Source organism: Ziziphus jujuba, chromosome 1 (genome assembly GCF_031755915.1).
Source record: "Ziziphus jujuba cultivar Dongzao chromosome 1, ASM3175591v1".
Lineage (NCBI taxonomy): Eukaryota > Viridiplantae > Streptophyta > Magnoliopsida > Rosales > Rhamnaceae > Ziziphus > Ziziphus jujuba.
In genome coordinates, this window is record NC_083379.1 from 42,642,620 (window position 1) to 42,660,091 (window position 17,472).

General features: G+C 36.3%; 1 protein-coding gene and 1 pseudogene across 2 annotated transcripts; both read right to left on the reverse strand.

Annotated features, from left to right (window-relative positions):
• Nucleotides 1–693: 693 nt before the first annotated feature.
• Nucleotides 694–2,658, reverse strand: LOC107435604 (uncharacterized; annotated as a pseudogene).
• A 7,379-nt stretch (nt 2,659–10,037) lies between these two features.
• LOC107435595 (ankyrin repeat-containing protein BDA1-like) lies at nt 10,038–11,888 on the reverse strand. 2 transcript variants are annotated; one of them, XM_060813711.1, is made up of 3 exons: nt 11,266–11,888; nt 10,584–11,144; nt 10,038–10,489 (listed from the first exon to the last, which is right to left on the reverse strand). In XM_060813711.1, the coding sequence occupies exons 1-3, from the start codon at nt 11,869–11,871 to the stop codon at nt 10,433–10,435; spliced, it is 1,224 nt and encodes a 407-aa protein (XP_060669694.1). In that variant the 5' UTR covers nt 11,872–11,888; the 3' UTR covers nt 10,038–10,432. The 2 variants fall into 2 exon arrangements, with proteins under 2 accessions (XP_060669694.1, XP_015902715.3); XM_016047229.4 differs by having other exon boundaries at nt 10,038–11,144.
• Between the last annotated feature and the right edge of the window lie 5,584 nt (nt 11,889–17,472).

Consider the following 17,472-nt stretch of genomic DNA (forward strand, 5'->3'; position numbering starts at 1 on the left):
TTGTGCCCCATTCAACATCCTCTCTTATTTATAGGAAAAATCAAGCATGCGTGGCTTTCTATTCCTACGTCAGCCTGGAACCTTTTAGAACCACAAAATGTGTGCCTTACCTCCATGTGGGGAGGGACCATGTTTGGCATGGTGAAGCCATACTTCAACAAATGCACCATATACCTGACCATGCCGCAACATACCTCACCATGCCTCAAACAGTTCTTATTTGTTAAGGAAATTTGCTAAATATTCTCATAATTTTTTAAAAGAAATGTTCATGGAAAAAGATGTTAAGGAAAAATTAATGTAGTTACTGTTGAAGAAAGATCTGTATAGTTTCATTAAAGCCTTAGAGGTCTTTGTATCCGTCTAACCCGCGCCCCCCCCCCCCCCCCCCCCAAAAAAAAAAAAAAAAAAACAATAAATAAATAAATAAATAAAAACAACAACAACAAGAAGACAGAGGGCATTCTCATTAAGGAAAGAAAAAAACATAAAGTACTTTCATACTTATTGTTTGAAAATTATATATGTAATCTTTCCCCTTCAAAAGATGGATAAAGTACTACACCCTATTAATTCAAAATAGAAAATATATTAATGAACACATTCCAAACATCTAACTCAGCCTTAGCAATTTCCAAATAACAATATTGTGTTATTTAGTCACTTCATCATTTTGCAAAAGAACATAATTTTTCAAACAAGAGAGCTTGGTGAAGAATCACTTTCCGTAAAGTTGGTGTTTTTTCGAGGACTCCAGTTCGCGGAACTTGCTGATTTTCCTGAGCATATCTGAATCAATATTCTATACCTCCTTACAAGCCAAAAAAGGGACCGAATTGCACAAATTCCCACAAAACCACAAAGCAAGCCAAGCCACACGACTAATGATACATCTTCCACCCCAAAAAGCTTAGGAGTAAGATTATCCGGAGTCACCATGCTAGCAGCATAAAAATAGGTAAGCGCCATGAATGTAAGATTGGTGCAGATGGCAAATGTCAAGATCCACATACAAAGCTTGTTTCTGAGAGGCAATCCACTAATCAGCATAAGGATTACACTCGGAGAAGCAACAAAACCAACTGAATTATATGTCATAAAATCTAGGTAACCATCTTTCCATTCATAGGCAAAAACTGCGGTTCCAACTTCACACGGGAAAGTTTCATTGCAACTTATACCTCTGGAGGAATCAAGAACATTTTCTTGCCAAACACCACCTGGTGGGGTGATTGCAACTACGAAAGCCACTGTTGCTGTTAGAGTAGCGACTACCTTCAGGGTGTTGTGCCTTTCTTGCAAGAAACGGCCACTTCCCTTTCTTCGTTTCTTACGAGGATCCTCAAAATACTTCGTTAATTTCTTCACTTCTAGAAGAAGGAAATTTGTCCATTTGTACCACCACTTGAACTTCGCTAGTTGTTGCGTAGTTTCGACGTGGTTGTGAATGTTGACAACAGTTGATGGTGGTGGAGGTGGGAGATCATTTTTTTCTGCTTTTCTATTGACACCAGCATCTGAAAAAATATGTCGAATTTCAATGCTTTTGAAGTCTCTTATATGGTGCTCTATAGCATCTAAGGCTGTAAAACCATTGTGATTCAGGGAATTTGCAGCTGCCATTACTCTTGGTACTGAAAGCAAGTATCTTATAGTCTGCATATGTGCTTTTTTCCGTTATTGTCATTTTAAAAGTAAAGTTTAGACAAGGGTCGTATAGTTCATGAGAACTTCATATATAATAAATTTTAGTATATAAACTATTTTGGACCCATCTCCTTCAAGCTTAATCTTTTAGGAAATGTGGTGCTTTAACAAAATAAAATTGCTGTATTACAAATCACGTATACAGAACTCAAGAAAACATTATATGTAACTGTGCTACTCAATTTTGTTTGTCATCTTCAAAACTAGATATATGATTGATTTTTGCTATCTACAATTGTTTACGGTAAAATTTATTTAGAATTTACGAAAGAAGGTTATCTCAATTATATGGACTGAGTGGCAAATTATATATATATATATATATATACAAAGAAAGGAAAAAGTAACCTCAATTTGCTTCAACATTGTAGCCAAATGCAAGATAGTGTTGCCAGCAAAACCATCTTTTGAGCTGAGGAACTCTGCATTTTCACTCTGCGATTGCACCAACAACTTCAGGCAATCCAACTAGTTATACTTGACACACAGATGCAGAGCAGTTTCTCCTCCATCCACCACCATCAAAGTTGTCGCCGGGCACGAAATGATTAGCTCTTCGACAACTTCTACTCGTCCTCTCATCACTGCATAATGGAGAGGAATTCTCCCATCCTGGTCTCGGATCCTGCAAACATGATGATTTACCTTTAACAGCTCTTCGACAATTTCAGTGTGACCCTCAGCGGCAGCTAAGTGGAGTGGTGTGCGTTTGAATGTGTCTAACCCGGAAGCAAGTTTGGGTCTTAGAGTGACAAGGATTTGAGTGAAAGCAAGGTGGCCAAGCAAAGCTGATATGTGCAATGGAGTTTCACCAAAAGAAGTGAGTGAAAGTTTATTAAGAAGGAGAGGGTCTTTGTGGATCAATGCTTTTAAGGTTGAAACACAGCCTCTCTGAGATGCCTCGTAGAGTTGTGTTATGTCGTCCTCCTGAGGCCTAATTTCCTTTTCCATCTTTGGTGTGTTTTTGGCAATAATGATTTGTACTGCCTTATATAGTTAAACACAATAAGCATTACGGTTTTTATATGTATTTTTGTACTTGGAACTTTTTAAAAGCTGATGTTTAAATCTTTAGGAGAACAAATTCATTGCGTGACAATGACCCACAAAAAAAATAAAATATTCATTGCTTGTCATTGACCAAAAAAGAATAAAAATTCCTTGCGTGCGTACTTGACTGTCGTAAACATTCTAAACTGTTTACGAGGGCTGTTAATAAACAGTGAAATTAAAGTTAGTACGCCGGGTAAAATATATAAAACAAAAAAAAAAAAGAAAAAGAAAAAAAGTTTAAAAAGTTGATGTAAAATTTGATAGTATTTGCGGGCCCTAGACATACTGACGTGGAGGTGCTAAACCTTCCTGTCTGTCGATGTGAGTTCTTAGGGAAGATCAGTCTGCTATTCCTAGAGCAACTTTTATCCGTTGTGCAACGGCCCTTCCACTTGGCACTGTCGGATCACTAAAGCCGACTTTCATCCCTGCTCGACGGGTGGGTCTTGCAGTCAAGCTCCCTTCTACCTTTACACTCAAGGACCAATCTCTGTTTGGTCCGAGGAAACCTTTGCACGCCTCTGTTACCTTTTAGGAGGCCTGCTCCCCATAGAAACTGTCTACCTGAGACTGTCCTTTGGTCTATAGGTCCTAACACATATATATAGTCCTTAGTGGCCTGTACTGATGCTGTAGTGGAAGAAGATTCTGCCATGGAACTTCTAATTTAACTTTTTGGGATGGAAATTTAGAAATGTAATACGAAAAGGGAAAGGAATCCAATTCCAAATTAATAAGAAGATTTTAATATTTCCCCCGTGAAGTGATGCTTTCTGAAGCCTGCACAAAGAGAACTTGTTGTTCCACAATGGATTAGATATGGTACTTGTGTGTGGTATCAAGATGGGACAATTTAAATGGCGATTGACCACTGGTGTAACGTTCAGGTTTTAGATTTCGCTCAAACTAGACTTCCTCCTAATAAATTCCCTCTAACATAGTTCATCAATTAGTACATTTCAAGACAGATTAATTATCTCTTCATAATTATTATTTAATTAATTTCAAGATGGATTAAATTATCTCTCAAGAAAAAAAAATTATATATATATATATATACATATATGACATGTAATCTAGCGCGATGATTTTCATATTCTGAAAACTTAGAACGAATTAGATATGCAAAACAGAGCTTAATTTATACATATTCAACAAGATAGCTAGGTTGATAAAATCCTATATTTTCTGACAATGATCCTCGAATTTGAATATCTGGATATGCCAATATCAAAATTCGACTCTTAACATGCCATTTATCTTGTTTATATCCATTGGCAGGCAATGGTTTCCACTTTCCAAGAAGAACACGGGGAATTTGATGATTAGGACTCTGTTTCGCTTAAATTTTTGTCTTATTCAATTGGTGGAATTTGATGATAGTTTTTCTTCCTTAGACCACATTTCCTCCACATTTTATTTGTAACAAAGAGAGCCAACTCTCAAGAAAAGGATCATAAACACATTCTTTTATTTTATGTGTTTTCACAAACAGTTGAAAACAGAATACTGTTTTCTAGTTTCATGGGCCAAAAACAGGAACATACATAGGATTCTCCTTTTCATATTATAATTTTATAAGACAATGAATGAAAACTAATTACAACAATGAATCTGCCATTAGTGATCATCATCTGAGTTGCAAATTAAGAAGAGGATAAATTTTCAGGTTCTATTTCAATTCATGGCACATGATGGTTTCTGGTGGATCTGTTATGAATCAATTTATCAAACCTTTTCACAAGCCAAAAGAAGCAGCGAAGCACAGAAACTCCAACAAAAACAGCAAGCAGGCAAAGCCAAATGTCTACTGATACATCTTCCATTCCGAAAAGCTTAGGCGTAAGATGATCTGGAGTTACCATGTTAACTGCATACATATATAGGTAAGCGCCATGAACGTGAGAATGGCACACATGCATACTGTCAACATCCACATGAAACGCCTATTTTTATTGAGAGCCAATCCGCTAAGTAGCTAAAGGGTGACAGTGAGAGAAGCAACAAAACTCAGAGAATTGTATGTTATGAATTTGAGGAACCATGTTTCCAGTGGTATGAAAAGACTGAGGTTCCGGCTCCCATATGTTGGTTCTGTTGCAATTGAGTCTTTGAGTGGAATCGCGGACAGTTTCTTGCCAAACACCACCTGGTGGGTTAATTGCAGCTTGGGAAGCAACTGTTGCAGATACTGTAGCTACACCAATAATGTGCTGCTGCAAAAGGTACTGTTAAAAAAAAAAAACAAAACAAAACAAAAAGTATACGTACTCAGCGGGTCAGTGGTCAAGCGACGTGAGGTCCAATATACCACTCACTTTATACTCTTTTTTTTTCCTTAATAAATTATTGCTGAAAATACATGTAATCGTAAGATAGGCTTCTCAAAGTACCATTGGAAGGAATAAAAAAAATCTAGTTAAAAATACAGATACTAAATGTATAAGAGTTCAAAATATTTCCGGTCTAAAAGTCAAATCAAAATATTAAAAAATAAAAAATAAAAAATGGTGAACTTTATATTACAATTATTTATTATTATTATTATTATTTATTAAGATAACATTCGAACTTACCATTATTATCCAAGGACACAATATCCTTTGCCACTGTCTGTTCCGCATAGACATTTGTATTACATTGAAGCTACTAAGAATGAAAGAAATTACATAAGGATGAGTTTGCAAACTATTAGTTTGAACTAGGAGTCACTATCCCATCCTCTAAGTGTGGAATAGTTTCTATATTTCGCCTTAACTTTTTGTTCACCAACCCATCTGAGAAAGCGTATTGGTGGAGATCAATGTGGCCACAACCATCATTGATCCGCATGACTCTTAGATCCAATCACCACACTAGTACCGCAGTTTCTGTCTCCATTTGTTCCACCACTTCGTTCTTTCTAAAGGAACCCCCCTGTTTATGGCAGGTAATTAGGCCGTTCTATTATTTGTGTTCCAATGCAATATTGTAATCCGTAAAAATATGATGGGTTTTGAAGCTATTGAAGTCTCTTATTGGATTGTTCTCTGACATGTCAAAAGCTGTGAAACCTCTCTGGTTGAAGTTATTTGCTACGGAATTGAAAGCAAGTAATCCATAGTTTGCAGCTGTCTAGCAGTTATGTATGTAAAAAATTCATGTATGGCTAAGAGAGTAAGAAAATAAAGAATTAACGAAAACCAATATATATATATATATATATATAAGTTAATTAATTCAAGTTAAATTTGCTTTAGGATCACAACCAAATGAAGAATGGTGTTCCCACCGTCATGGTCCTTGATGTTGAGTATCTCATTGTTATGGTAACCCATTCATCCACTAGCACTTCCATAGCATCCAACTGTTATTGAGCACGAATGAGGAGAATTGTTTGTCCCTCTGCAAGCTTCTCCAAAATCGACTCAGGACGTGCGCTGACAGAGAGTTTGATTATACAGCCTTTCATGATACTCCTTTCTCTCCGTCTCAATCTCCGTTAATTAATGGTTTTGGACTTTTTGTGGCTTTGATTAATGGTTTTGTTTCGGGTTTGACTTTAATACTAATATGATGCATTCCTTTTCACCAAAAAAAAAAATAAAAATAAAAAATGTAGCTAGTGGTGAAGCAACACTAGGCCCAATGGTTTATCAAAAAAACATGAGGCTCAACGGAAAAAATGCTGGCACACTTTTTATTTTATTTTATTTGGTTTAATTTATAAAATTTTCCATTACATAGAAATTAGTAAAAAATTAGGGAAAATACACCAACGACATAACTAATTTGACAAATTAACAATATGAATAGGAGTGTACAGCAATTTCAATTCAATAGATTTAGCCAATATTCAAACTGATTTAGTACAGGTCGGTTTTTGAATTCTTTCTATACCAAAAAAAAAAAAAAAAAAAAAAAATTCAATTCAATCCATTAATAGTTAGTTTCAATTGATTATTTCTACCGATTTGGATTGGATCCAATTTTTATCCAATTTAAACCAATTTTCAATGTTTAAATTTGAACAATTTTATATAAAAACTTTATTAGCTATAAAATCCATTTCAATAATGTATAAACCATTTAAAAAAAAAAAAACTACTAAAAACATATCAATTATAACATGCATCAAAAAGATTACAACTATTTTCAGTTAATGTATCAATACTAAACACATATTGCGATACCAAAGTGAATTAATTTGTCCAAATGGACTAAATTATAGACAACCAACTACTATATCCAAGCTTTCCTTTGGATTTGTGAGCTAGTTTTTTGGTGAAATTAAGGTGGCCCAGCAATGCTTATATGGGTAATAGAGTTTCATAAAAGGTGGTAAGTGAAATCTTACAGAGCACTAATGGATTTTTTTGGATCAATGAATTCAAAGTGGATAAACATCCTTCCATTGAAGCTTCATAAAGCTTTGTCACTGTATCACCTTCTTCAGGCCTCGTTTCCATTGTTTTTTCTCAATTGTGAAACGCCAAGATTAGAATTCAATAAGTAATGATAGCTATTAATCTCTATGCCCCATTTGTAAATTAAGTTCGTCCTCATAAATAACATATAAAAACATGAAAACGAATGCACAGCCAATTAAGAAAAGCCAAACTTGTTGGGAAAAGTCAAGAGAAAGACAAAACTAACAAAGCAGTTAAAAAATGAATACGCTAACAATATTTATGAAGCAACGATGTGATAATATATATATTATTTCCATTAAAAAAGTGTGATATTATATATATATATATATATATATATATATATAAAACATATTGTTTGTCGTGTATAAATTAAGAAAAATAGCGTAACGTTTTAAGTTAGCTAGTTAGCTTCATGAACTTACCTTTTAATCTGCATTGAAGAATAATTCAAGTTGAGATTTAACTCTTTTGCTGGTTAGCTTCCCTGAAAGTACATCTTTTATCTATATGGCAAGGCGGTCCCTCTTGGCATTTAACTAATGTTGATACCGTGTTTAAGTTTATCATTAAATTGGTAAAGCTTAAACTGTTAAGAGGTGAATTTGAATATATATCAAATTGTTACCAATATTAGAAGGTAGAGTAATGCTAATCTCGTTGAGTAGAACCCCAATTTGCCACGGCACTTGATTTCCAAGAACAGTGGTACTGAACCAGGGGAACTCCTGTTTGGCTTAAGCGAATTCCAATTGGTGGAAGTTCCTTAGGCCATTTTACCTACAATGTTTGACAATGTTAATGTGAGGTGCGTCAAACTTACTAGAGAAATAGAGGATCTTTCAGCCGTATCCCAATGTTTTCAAGCTGGAAACCGCACCCATTTCCGAGTTGCCCCAAATAAGACCATACTCATGCAAATATTAAAAACAAGCATATTGTCACATAAAATTTCTTAATGATGACAAAGCTTTATGGACTAAAATTAACTCAGGAACTTAGGAAGCCTTAGTGTATTGGTAACGGCATGGCTTCCATTTTCCATGATATCAATATAAGTACTTAAAACAGAGGTTTTAATTTTAAGTGAAAAATGATCATGGATATTTTTTACATGATATAGGTTGATGAGGAAACCAGGTCGCCACTATCCTTTCTAAATCATCACCTTTGAAAACTGCTTTGCCAATGAACGAGAAATTGCAATATTTGTAGTCCATTATCTCATGGGACAGTCTAGTAGAAAAACCATTATTTTTGCATCCATAGTTCAAATCTTCGTCCCAATAGTCCACCAGTCGTTAGACTTTGTCATTTCTAATTTGAATATTTGCATATAGAATTCAGAAAATTCATCTTCATATAAAAATCGGGACCTTAAAAATAAAGACATATATAATTAGAAATATGAAAGTCGTTGGAAAAAGTAGAAAGAAGGCAATGGTGATGCTGAGGATTTTTCAACTGTATGGCAATAATTCAAGGTGGAAACAAAACCCGTTTCCGAGTTGCTTCCATATCACTATACTCAACAAATATTAGAAATGACCATATTTTCATATAAAATTTCTTAATGATGACGAAGCATTATGAACTAATTAACCTATTAATAATCATATACGATAACTAAACTCAGGAACATTAGGCAGCCTCAGTGTATTGGTAACGACATGACTTCCATTTTTTCATGATTTTAATGTAAGTACCCAAACTAGAAATTTAATTTTTAAGTGGAAAATGATCATGGATAAGAATTAATTTATATTTTTACATGAAAAATAGTGATGAGGAAATTGCAACATTTATATTAAAGCTATGTAGCCACTGTCCTTCCTAAATCATCATATGTGAACTGCTTTTCAATTAAACAAGATAATTGCAATATTTTAAGCCCATTAACCCAACAAAGACTGTTTAATGGTAAGGTCACAATAATTTTTTCCGACAAAAGGCTGTAGCTCAAATCAAGAGTAGAAATTGGCGGCAGTTAAGAAGTGCAGCTTTCCAAATAGGAGCTTGCTAATCTATGGGTATACTGTAGGTTACAAAGGTTGTACCTGTAAATGAACCCCCTAAGGTGAAATAGGCAACAGGAAATAGCAACCTACAAAAATGAAATGGTCCCTCCGTAACCAGTCATCCATAACATCAAATAAATCATTTCGTCTTTGATAAATTTAGTAAATTTACCAAGGGGTATATTATCTTGTAAAATGTGAATCTGATGGGCTATTGGTTTCCAATGGTAGTGCGATTCTGTCATTTTAATTTGAATGTTTGTATATATAATTTAGAAAATTGGTCCTCATATAAAACGTAGGACCTGGAAAATAAAGACAAATATAATAACAAACGTCAAAGTTCTTGTGAAAAGTAGAAAAGAAGACAATAGTTGATGGTGACGCACATTATATGCTTATAATATTGTCTGTAGGAATTAGCTTTAGGCAAAGCTGATGCTTAAGCTATTGCGGAGAACAAATTCATTGCTTGTGAACCCCTAAAAGATCTGCATCTAATCTCTCACTACTTTTTCAAAGTATCTACTAAGCTGGCAGATATTGGTTCTAAAGTATATGTCAAAGACTTCAATCACATTTTCTCTACTTTTCAACTTTCATATTTCATTTCAAGGTCAAAACAAACTAAAATCTTGTAAAACTATTTGTTTAGATCTGAATTTAATAGTTATTACTATAATTTTCTTACTTTTAATATTATAATTGTTGATCTGTCTAAAAGCTCTACAGAATTAGAAGTCCCATAACATATTAATTTACAGTTAAATTCCAAAAGTAACAACTGACTATATACATATAAATAAAATTAACACATGAGTAGCATTTTACTATATTCGGAAAGCACAGATGTTGGATAATATGCGAAAACGTATTTCAAAATGGAATTACAAACACTTTGCCATGAAATTACAAATTATTATTATAATTATTATTATTTTACTTTTTAACAACAGAAAGTTGATATCTTTCTTTTCTTGTTTTTATTTTTTTCAACTTAAACAAACAATCAAAACTAAAATCACACACACAACTTAACGGGACCTTCTTCTTCTTCTTCTTCTCCTTCTTCTTTTGTACTTTGCCTAGCCATACATAACAAACACCAAGCCTATAAAAACTTTCTTGCAAGCCAAACAATGGAGCGAAGTAGACAAATTGCTGCAAAACCACCGAGCAAGCCAAGCCAAATGATAACAGATACATCTTCCATACCAAAAAGCTTTGGTGTAAGTTTATCAGGGGTCACCATGCTAACACAGTAGATATAAGTAAGCGCCATGAAAGTAAGAACCGTGCACACTGCAAATGTCAAAACCCACATAAAATGCTTGTTTCTGAGAGGCAATCCACTAACGAGCAAGAGTATCACAGTCAGAGAAGCAACGAAGCTCACCGAGTTGTATGTTATAAATTTGAGGAAATCATCTCTTGAGTGGTAAGCAAAAACTGCTGTTCCAGCTTCACATACGGTTTCATTGCAATAGGCACCTCCTTTTGTAGAATTGAATATATTTTCTTGCCAAACTCCTCCTGGTGGGTTATTTGCAGCTTGAAAAGCAACTTGTGCTGTTACTGTAGCCACTACCATCAATGTGTTGTGCATCTCTTGCAAGAAACCAGAAGCTCTATCGAGGACTGGCTTTTCGCTTGAATACCCTAAACACTGTCTGATCCATTTGGGCCACCACATCTGCTGCACATATCTGACCCATTCACCTGCTCGGAAATTGCTGGCATTGTTAGCTGTTAATGATGATTGCGTTAATGGGGGAATACCGTTTTGGAGGTTGTTTGCACTTCTATTGACACCGGCATCCATCAAAACTTGTCGAATTTCGATGCTTTTGAAGTCTTTTGGACTATGCTCTATAACGTCTAGGGCTGTAAAACCATTGTGATTCAAGGAATTTGATGCTTCTGCCACTCTTGGTATTGTAAGCAAGAATCTTAGAGTCTGCATAATTGTATAATTAAGGAGAAAAAAAAGGTTTGAAATTAACTTGTCAAGCTCAACATTTTTGTCGAAAATGTGTATGCTTGAGCAATAATTAATACAGAGAAATTAAAAAACACACCTCGATTTGCTTGAACATTGCAGCTAAATGCAAGATTGTGTTTCCAGCAGCCTCATCTTTTTGGTTGAGAAACTCTGCATTGTCACTCTGTGATTGAACCAAAAGCTTGAGACATTCCAGCTGGTTATATTTAACACACAAATGCAGAACCGTTTCTCCTCCGTCCACGGGCATCAGAATCGATTCTGGACAACCACAGATGAGACTTTCCACTGCACCAACTCGTCCTTTCATCACTGCATAATGCAGAGGAGCTCTGCCATCCTGGTCTCGGAACTTGCATAAATGGTGATTCACCCTCAATAATTCTTGGACAATTTCTTTGCAACCCTCGGCGGCTGCTAAGTGGAGGGGTGTGCGTTTGAAGATGTCCAATTCGGTAGCAAGTTTTGGTTTGAGAGTGAGAAGGATTTGAGTGAAAGCAAGGTGGCCAAGCAAGGCTGAGATATGCAATGGAGTTTCTGTGAGGGAGGTGAGTGAAAGCTTATCAAGAATGAGAGGATCTCTTTGAATCAGTGTGTTTAAAGTTGAAACACAACCCCTCTGAGATGCCTCAAATAGTGCTGCTATATCATCCTCATACGGCCTAATTTCCATGATTGGCATTTTTTTTTTTTTTTTATAGCTCCTTTTGGGATTATACTAATCTGCAGCCGTATATTTCACCTTATTCTATCCGCTTATGTATGTATATATATGAATGTGAGAATTGGCTTCTGGCATATATTGATGACCAAGTAATTATTAGGAGAACAATTCATTGCGTGTGGTCCTCTAAAAATAGAGTATCTAATTCAGTTAGTACTTTTTCAAATAAAAGCCACGTTGCTTGCTTGTTGTGAAGTAATTCTTCAGAGTTCTCTGATATGTACCATTCGTCCTATTTCTTTTTGGAGCCTTTTATATACTTTTTCCCCAGTTGGCATATCAACATCTAGTTGTGCTTTTTTTTTTTTTTTTTTTTTTTCCTTTTTTTTTTATTTAATTAGTTCTACTTTTGTACTTCTACTTTGAACTTATCACTTAATTTTTTTTTCCTATTTGTTTTGAAATATTAATTTATTTACATCTTTCTGTATTTTATATTAAACAGCCTTTTTTTTTTACTTTACTTCTACTATGAGAGTTGAAAGATCAATTAGATTAAATTATTAAAACGTCTCACCATATAGAAATTAATTATTTATTAAATATATATTATAATAAATGATTCACTTGTGCCCACGTTGGATATTCCTTAGTTGTTGCCACTTTGCAGGAAGATAAACAATTTGCATTGAGCATGGTAGCAAAATGCAAGATTGAATTGCCACTGATACATTCTTTTTGAGTTGAGTAACTCCGCATTGTCACTCTGCTGATGCACCAATATATTGAGACATTCAAATTGTTTACATAAATGCACGACAGTTTCCTCTCCCGGACAAGCAAAAGTTTTCGACAACCTCCAGTACTCGTCAGTACTCGTCCTCTCAACTCTCATAGCAAAACTTGTCTTTTTGTACCAATAATTCTAAGGTTGAAACACATCCTTTCTGAGATGGCTGGTAGAGTTTTATAACACTATTTCCATATTTGCTGTCTGGAGTGTGTTGCTAGAACATATTTATTACTAACTTTGCTTCTCAACATAAGCAAGGTTTGCTCAAATATAAGTAAAGAACTATTATTTCTTTTGCAATTAAGCCACTGCAAAGCATTTGGAAGCATAAGATCTATTGCGTTTTGTCCTGTAGATCGAGCATCTTATGTTGCACTAAACCGCCATTGCAAAAAAAAAAAAAAAAAAAAAAAAGTATAATCCGGAGTTAATTTTGAGGTAATTTTTTTCCTATTTACTACTCGAAACAGGAGTTCTCTTGTTTTTGCATTTTATTTTTCTCTTTATTATTTATTTATTTTTATACTTTGCGGCATAGTACCATAATAGGGTCGCTGCTTATAGAATGATTGGCAATAAACACCTATTATATTTTATTATATATATATATATATATATATATGAAAATCGTGAGAATTATACGAAACAGAGCTCAAGCACGCAAACAAAAAAAAGTTTGAACAGGAAGAAAAATGTTATCTGTCTATAAATCAGCAAGGGATTTTTCCTTGTTGGTCTCTAATCAAGCATGTCCCATCATTTACTTCTAATGATGCATAATACTTGAACTATTTCTGCAAGTTAGAGCCACTGGGCTTGTGAGCAACAAAGTCGTTTGGTGAAACTAAGGTGGCCAAGCAGAGCTAATCTGTGCAGAGGAGTTTCACTTAATGGAGTAGATGAAATCTGTTAAAATGTAAACTTAATATTGGGTCTTGTATGGGTTAGCTGTTGGTTTAATTTTGTATTGGGTTTTATGGTAATGGGTTGCATTCTTTTGTAAACCCAAATTCTGAACTACTCTAGAATTAACTGATTTTTGTGGGATCTAAAAGAAACACTCTCATATATATGTTTCATCTTTTGAACAAAATATGCAGTGAAAAAAAAAAAAAAAAAAGGAGCTTTATTTGCAGCTCTCTTGAAAAGTTTCAGATTTTTCTATCTTCCAATCTTTCTTCTTCCAACGAAGTGGTATCAAAGCTTCAAAATGCTTGGGAAAAAAGATGGCAAATGGGATGCTTCCTTTCCAGGCTCCTTCTTTAAACAAGAACAATTTTAATGGGTGGAGTATAAAAATGATGCCTTTGCTGGTAGCTCATGATCCATGGGAAATTGTAGAGAATAGTTACAATGAGCCATGAAGCGGATCTATCTTAAGCAAAAAGGAATACTTTGAAGACTGCAAGAATGAGAGATAAGAAAGCTCTCTGTCTAATCTATCAAGCCCTAGATGATGATGGATTTGAGAAGATTTCAAACGCAGCTACCTTCAAAGAAGCATGGGATAGGCGTCAAATCTCATATAAAGGAGTAGAAAAGGTGAAAAAAGTACGTCTTCAAACTCTAAGAGAAGAGTTTGAATCTTTGTATATGAAAGAGTCTATCCAATTTTTTTTCTAGAGTAATTGTTGTCTCTAATCAACTAAAAACAATTGGGCCTTAAATAATACATAGATTATTGAGAAAACCCTTCATTCTGTGGATGCTAAATTTGAGCACATTGTGGTGACTTTTTGAAGAAACTAAATGTGAGATCTCACATCGGTTGGAAAGGGGAACGAAACATGCCTTATAAAAGGGTATGGATACTTTTCCCTTGAGACGTGTTTTGACAAAATCGTACGGGCTGGGCCCAAAACTAACAATATCTGTAACACCCCGTCCCGAATCGCACCGGAATCCGTGCACGTTGACCGAGGTTGACCGTTGACCGTTGACCGAAGGGGTCAAAAGTTGACTTTTTGACTTGGTGGGAATTTCGAGTTGACCAGGGTACCGTGGTGAAGTGCATGACGCCCTGAGTTCGTAGACTAGTAGCACGTCAAAAACGGAGCTACGGTTTGAAAGTTATGGGCGAAACAAGTTGCAGTCCAAACTGTCCAAGGGGTATCGGAGTTGACTTTTTGTTTATGGGGAATTGAGCTTTGACTCATGCATGGTTGTGAAGTGCTCGTCGATACGAGTTCACAGACTAGCGGCACGCTCAAAACGGACATCCGGTTAAAACGTTATGGACGTTTGAAGTTTACCGGATATCGTATTATTTTAATGTTTTTTGGGTCGGTGAACAGTGAAACGCCACGTGTCAGTTTCTGATTGGTCCACGTGGCATGAACAGTGTCACGCAGGGGTTTTATTTGTTAAAACACTCGGGGAAGAGAGAGAGAGAGAGAGAGAGGAGAGAGAAAGAGAGAGAGGAGAGAGAGAGAGAGAGTCACCGGCCGCCGGTCATTTTCACGTTTTCCGGCCTAGTTACTGTACACGCGCCGGCCAGCCAGATTGCCCACCTCATTTCTGGCAAAACCTCCAAATTTCACGGCGAACGGCCGCCGGACGCGCCCGGATCGGACGTCCGAAGTTTGGCGGTGATTTTTCCCCCTCCACCGCTGGCCACCGCGAATCGGCACTGTTCCGGCCATTTTCCGACCACACGCGCCTGACAGCCTTGATCCTCTCCTCAAGTCCGGCCTACCCACCAAAAATCACGGCCATCGGACCACCGACGCGCCGGGATCGGAGCGTTTTCCGGCGAGGGGTCGGAAATCTTCAAACGGTGATTTCTCCACCGTCCGGCCAGCTCCAGTCCGCAGTGTTCGACCTCCTGAACCCAAATCCGACTTCCGTTTCCGCCAATTCGCGACGGTTTGGGAGAATTGCGGAGCCGAAACTCGAAATGCTTTCCGGCGAGATTCCGACCCCGTCGGGTCCGATCACCGGAAAGTAAGACCGAATCTGTGATCAGCATCACTCGAGCTTCGATTCGGTATATAACTCGTAAATTCTAGATATCGTTTGTGTTTTGACCCCCCCGGGTACCGGGTATTATTTACCCGAATAAAATATTAATTTATTTGACTGTCTGTGAATTTTGTTCTAGGAGCACCGGTGAGTCGTAGAATTGATCCCGTAGTGGATCATGGGTTAATTGCGTGCTCCAGGTGAATGACCCACCTTCAAATTAATTTTGGGAAATTAATTGGTGAATATATTATGTGTGATTCAAATATTTGGAATTTAATTCCTATGTGCCAAATATTTATTGGATTTATTGTGGAATTGTTTATGAATTTATTGGATTTAAGAAAATGTGCATTATATAAATTTATGCCATGTGAAATTATTTTATGGTTTTGAGGATTTTGAAATTGGTGTGGTTTTAATGGTAAATTGGGCACGATTTGATTTTCAAATATTTCAAGGAAAATATTTGGTTATGTTGGTGATTTCAATTTTTATAAAATATGCCCATGGAATATTATGAGATTTGATTATGATATTTCAAGAAATTATTTATGTTTGGAAAAATGTGGATATTTGAATTGATGGATTTTGGGAGTTGGTGGATTTGAAAATCATGGAATTTATGGTATTGGTTATAAAGAATTGTGGAGAATTTCCCAGTTCAAGCGGATGGATTATGCCCGCTATGCTTATGAAAAATGTGAAATTTGTTTTATGATTTAAATTTATGGATTTTATAATTTTTAGATGCACCGTGCACGTACTGGTGTTCTGATTATGTGATATGGTATATGTGATATGGTTAGTGTGCACACGGTTGTGATTAGCGTGCAGGTGGGTGTGATTAGCGCGCAGGTGATGTGATTAGCGCGCAGGTGGGTGTGAGTAGCGCGCGGTTGATATTATGAGGGTGTCCTGTGGATGCCATCGGAGAGGGTAGGCCACCCCCCTTTGGCCGGGACACCAGGTTAGCAGCGGCGCAGTGGGACGCCACGCGACCGTATGCCGGTTTCTCTCTATAACCTCCTGTCTGGCAGTACCTCGGGACGCTGGGTACTCTGGCGCCACTGGTATATAGTGGGTGCATCAAATGATTTTCAGAACTGTGTTTTAAAAATAAAATGTTTGGAAACTGTATTGGAAAAATAAAATTAATTATTACTGTTCGGATATTTATTTGATGTCTTGGTTTTCGAGGAATATGAATAAAGGGTTTTGTGAAAATGTTTTAAAAGGGGAACCTTTCCAACTGAGAGAATTGTAAGGGTTTTGAGAGAAATTATTATTTCCAAATAATTATTATTTATACTTATTACTGTGATATTATATGGTATAGTAGTAGGGTCGCTCACTGAGATGATTAGCATCTCACACTCTTAAATTCCGTTCCTCTAGGTTCCAGGTTGTCGGTGTTCATTCGGAGCGGACTTGATCTTCCTCGCTGTTTTACTTCGTGAAGTACCCTGTTCTTCTTTATTGCGGTTGTACTATTTCTTTCATTCTTGTTGTATTTATTTTGCACTGGATTACTGTATTTATATTGAAGTGCTGAAATTTGTGGAACCAATTTGTAGTTTGTGGGAGGAATAAGGGGATATTTTTAAAGTGTGTTTTCAGTGCAGGTAAATTTGTGGTAAGTAAATCCCTTAGGGGAGGTGCTGCCGGATTTTCCGTTGGAAGGTTCGGTGGTATTTCCCTGGGATCAGGGCTGTCTAGGGTTCCGGGGAAGGAATTCTGGACGGGTCCTGACAATATCTCATGCAGGTGGTCTAGGCTGTTACAGTTGGTATCAGAGCCAGTACCCGGATTGGTGTGCCAGCTAGGATCCTGGGCCCCAAAGGGGGTGGATTGTAAGATCCCAC

Excerpts from the sequence above, each read along its gene's own strand:
- LOC107435595 (XM_016047229.4), bottom strand. The coding sequence starts at position 11,871 with ATGCCAATCATGGAAATTAGGCCGTATGAGGATGATATAGCAGCACTA. Across the intron at positions 11,145-11,265 it reads CAATGTTCAAGCAAATCGAG|ACTCTAAGATTCTTGCTTAC; the intron begins GTGTGTTTTTTA and ends ACAATTATGCAG.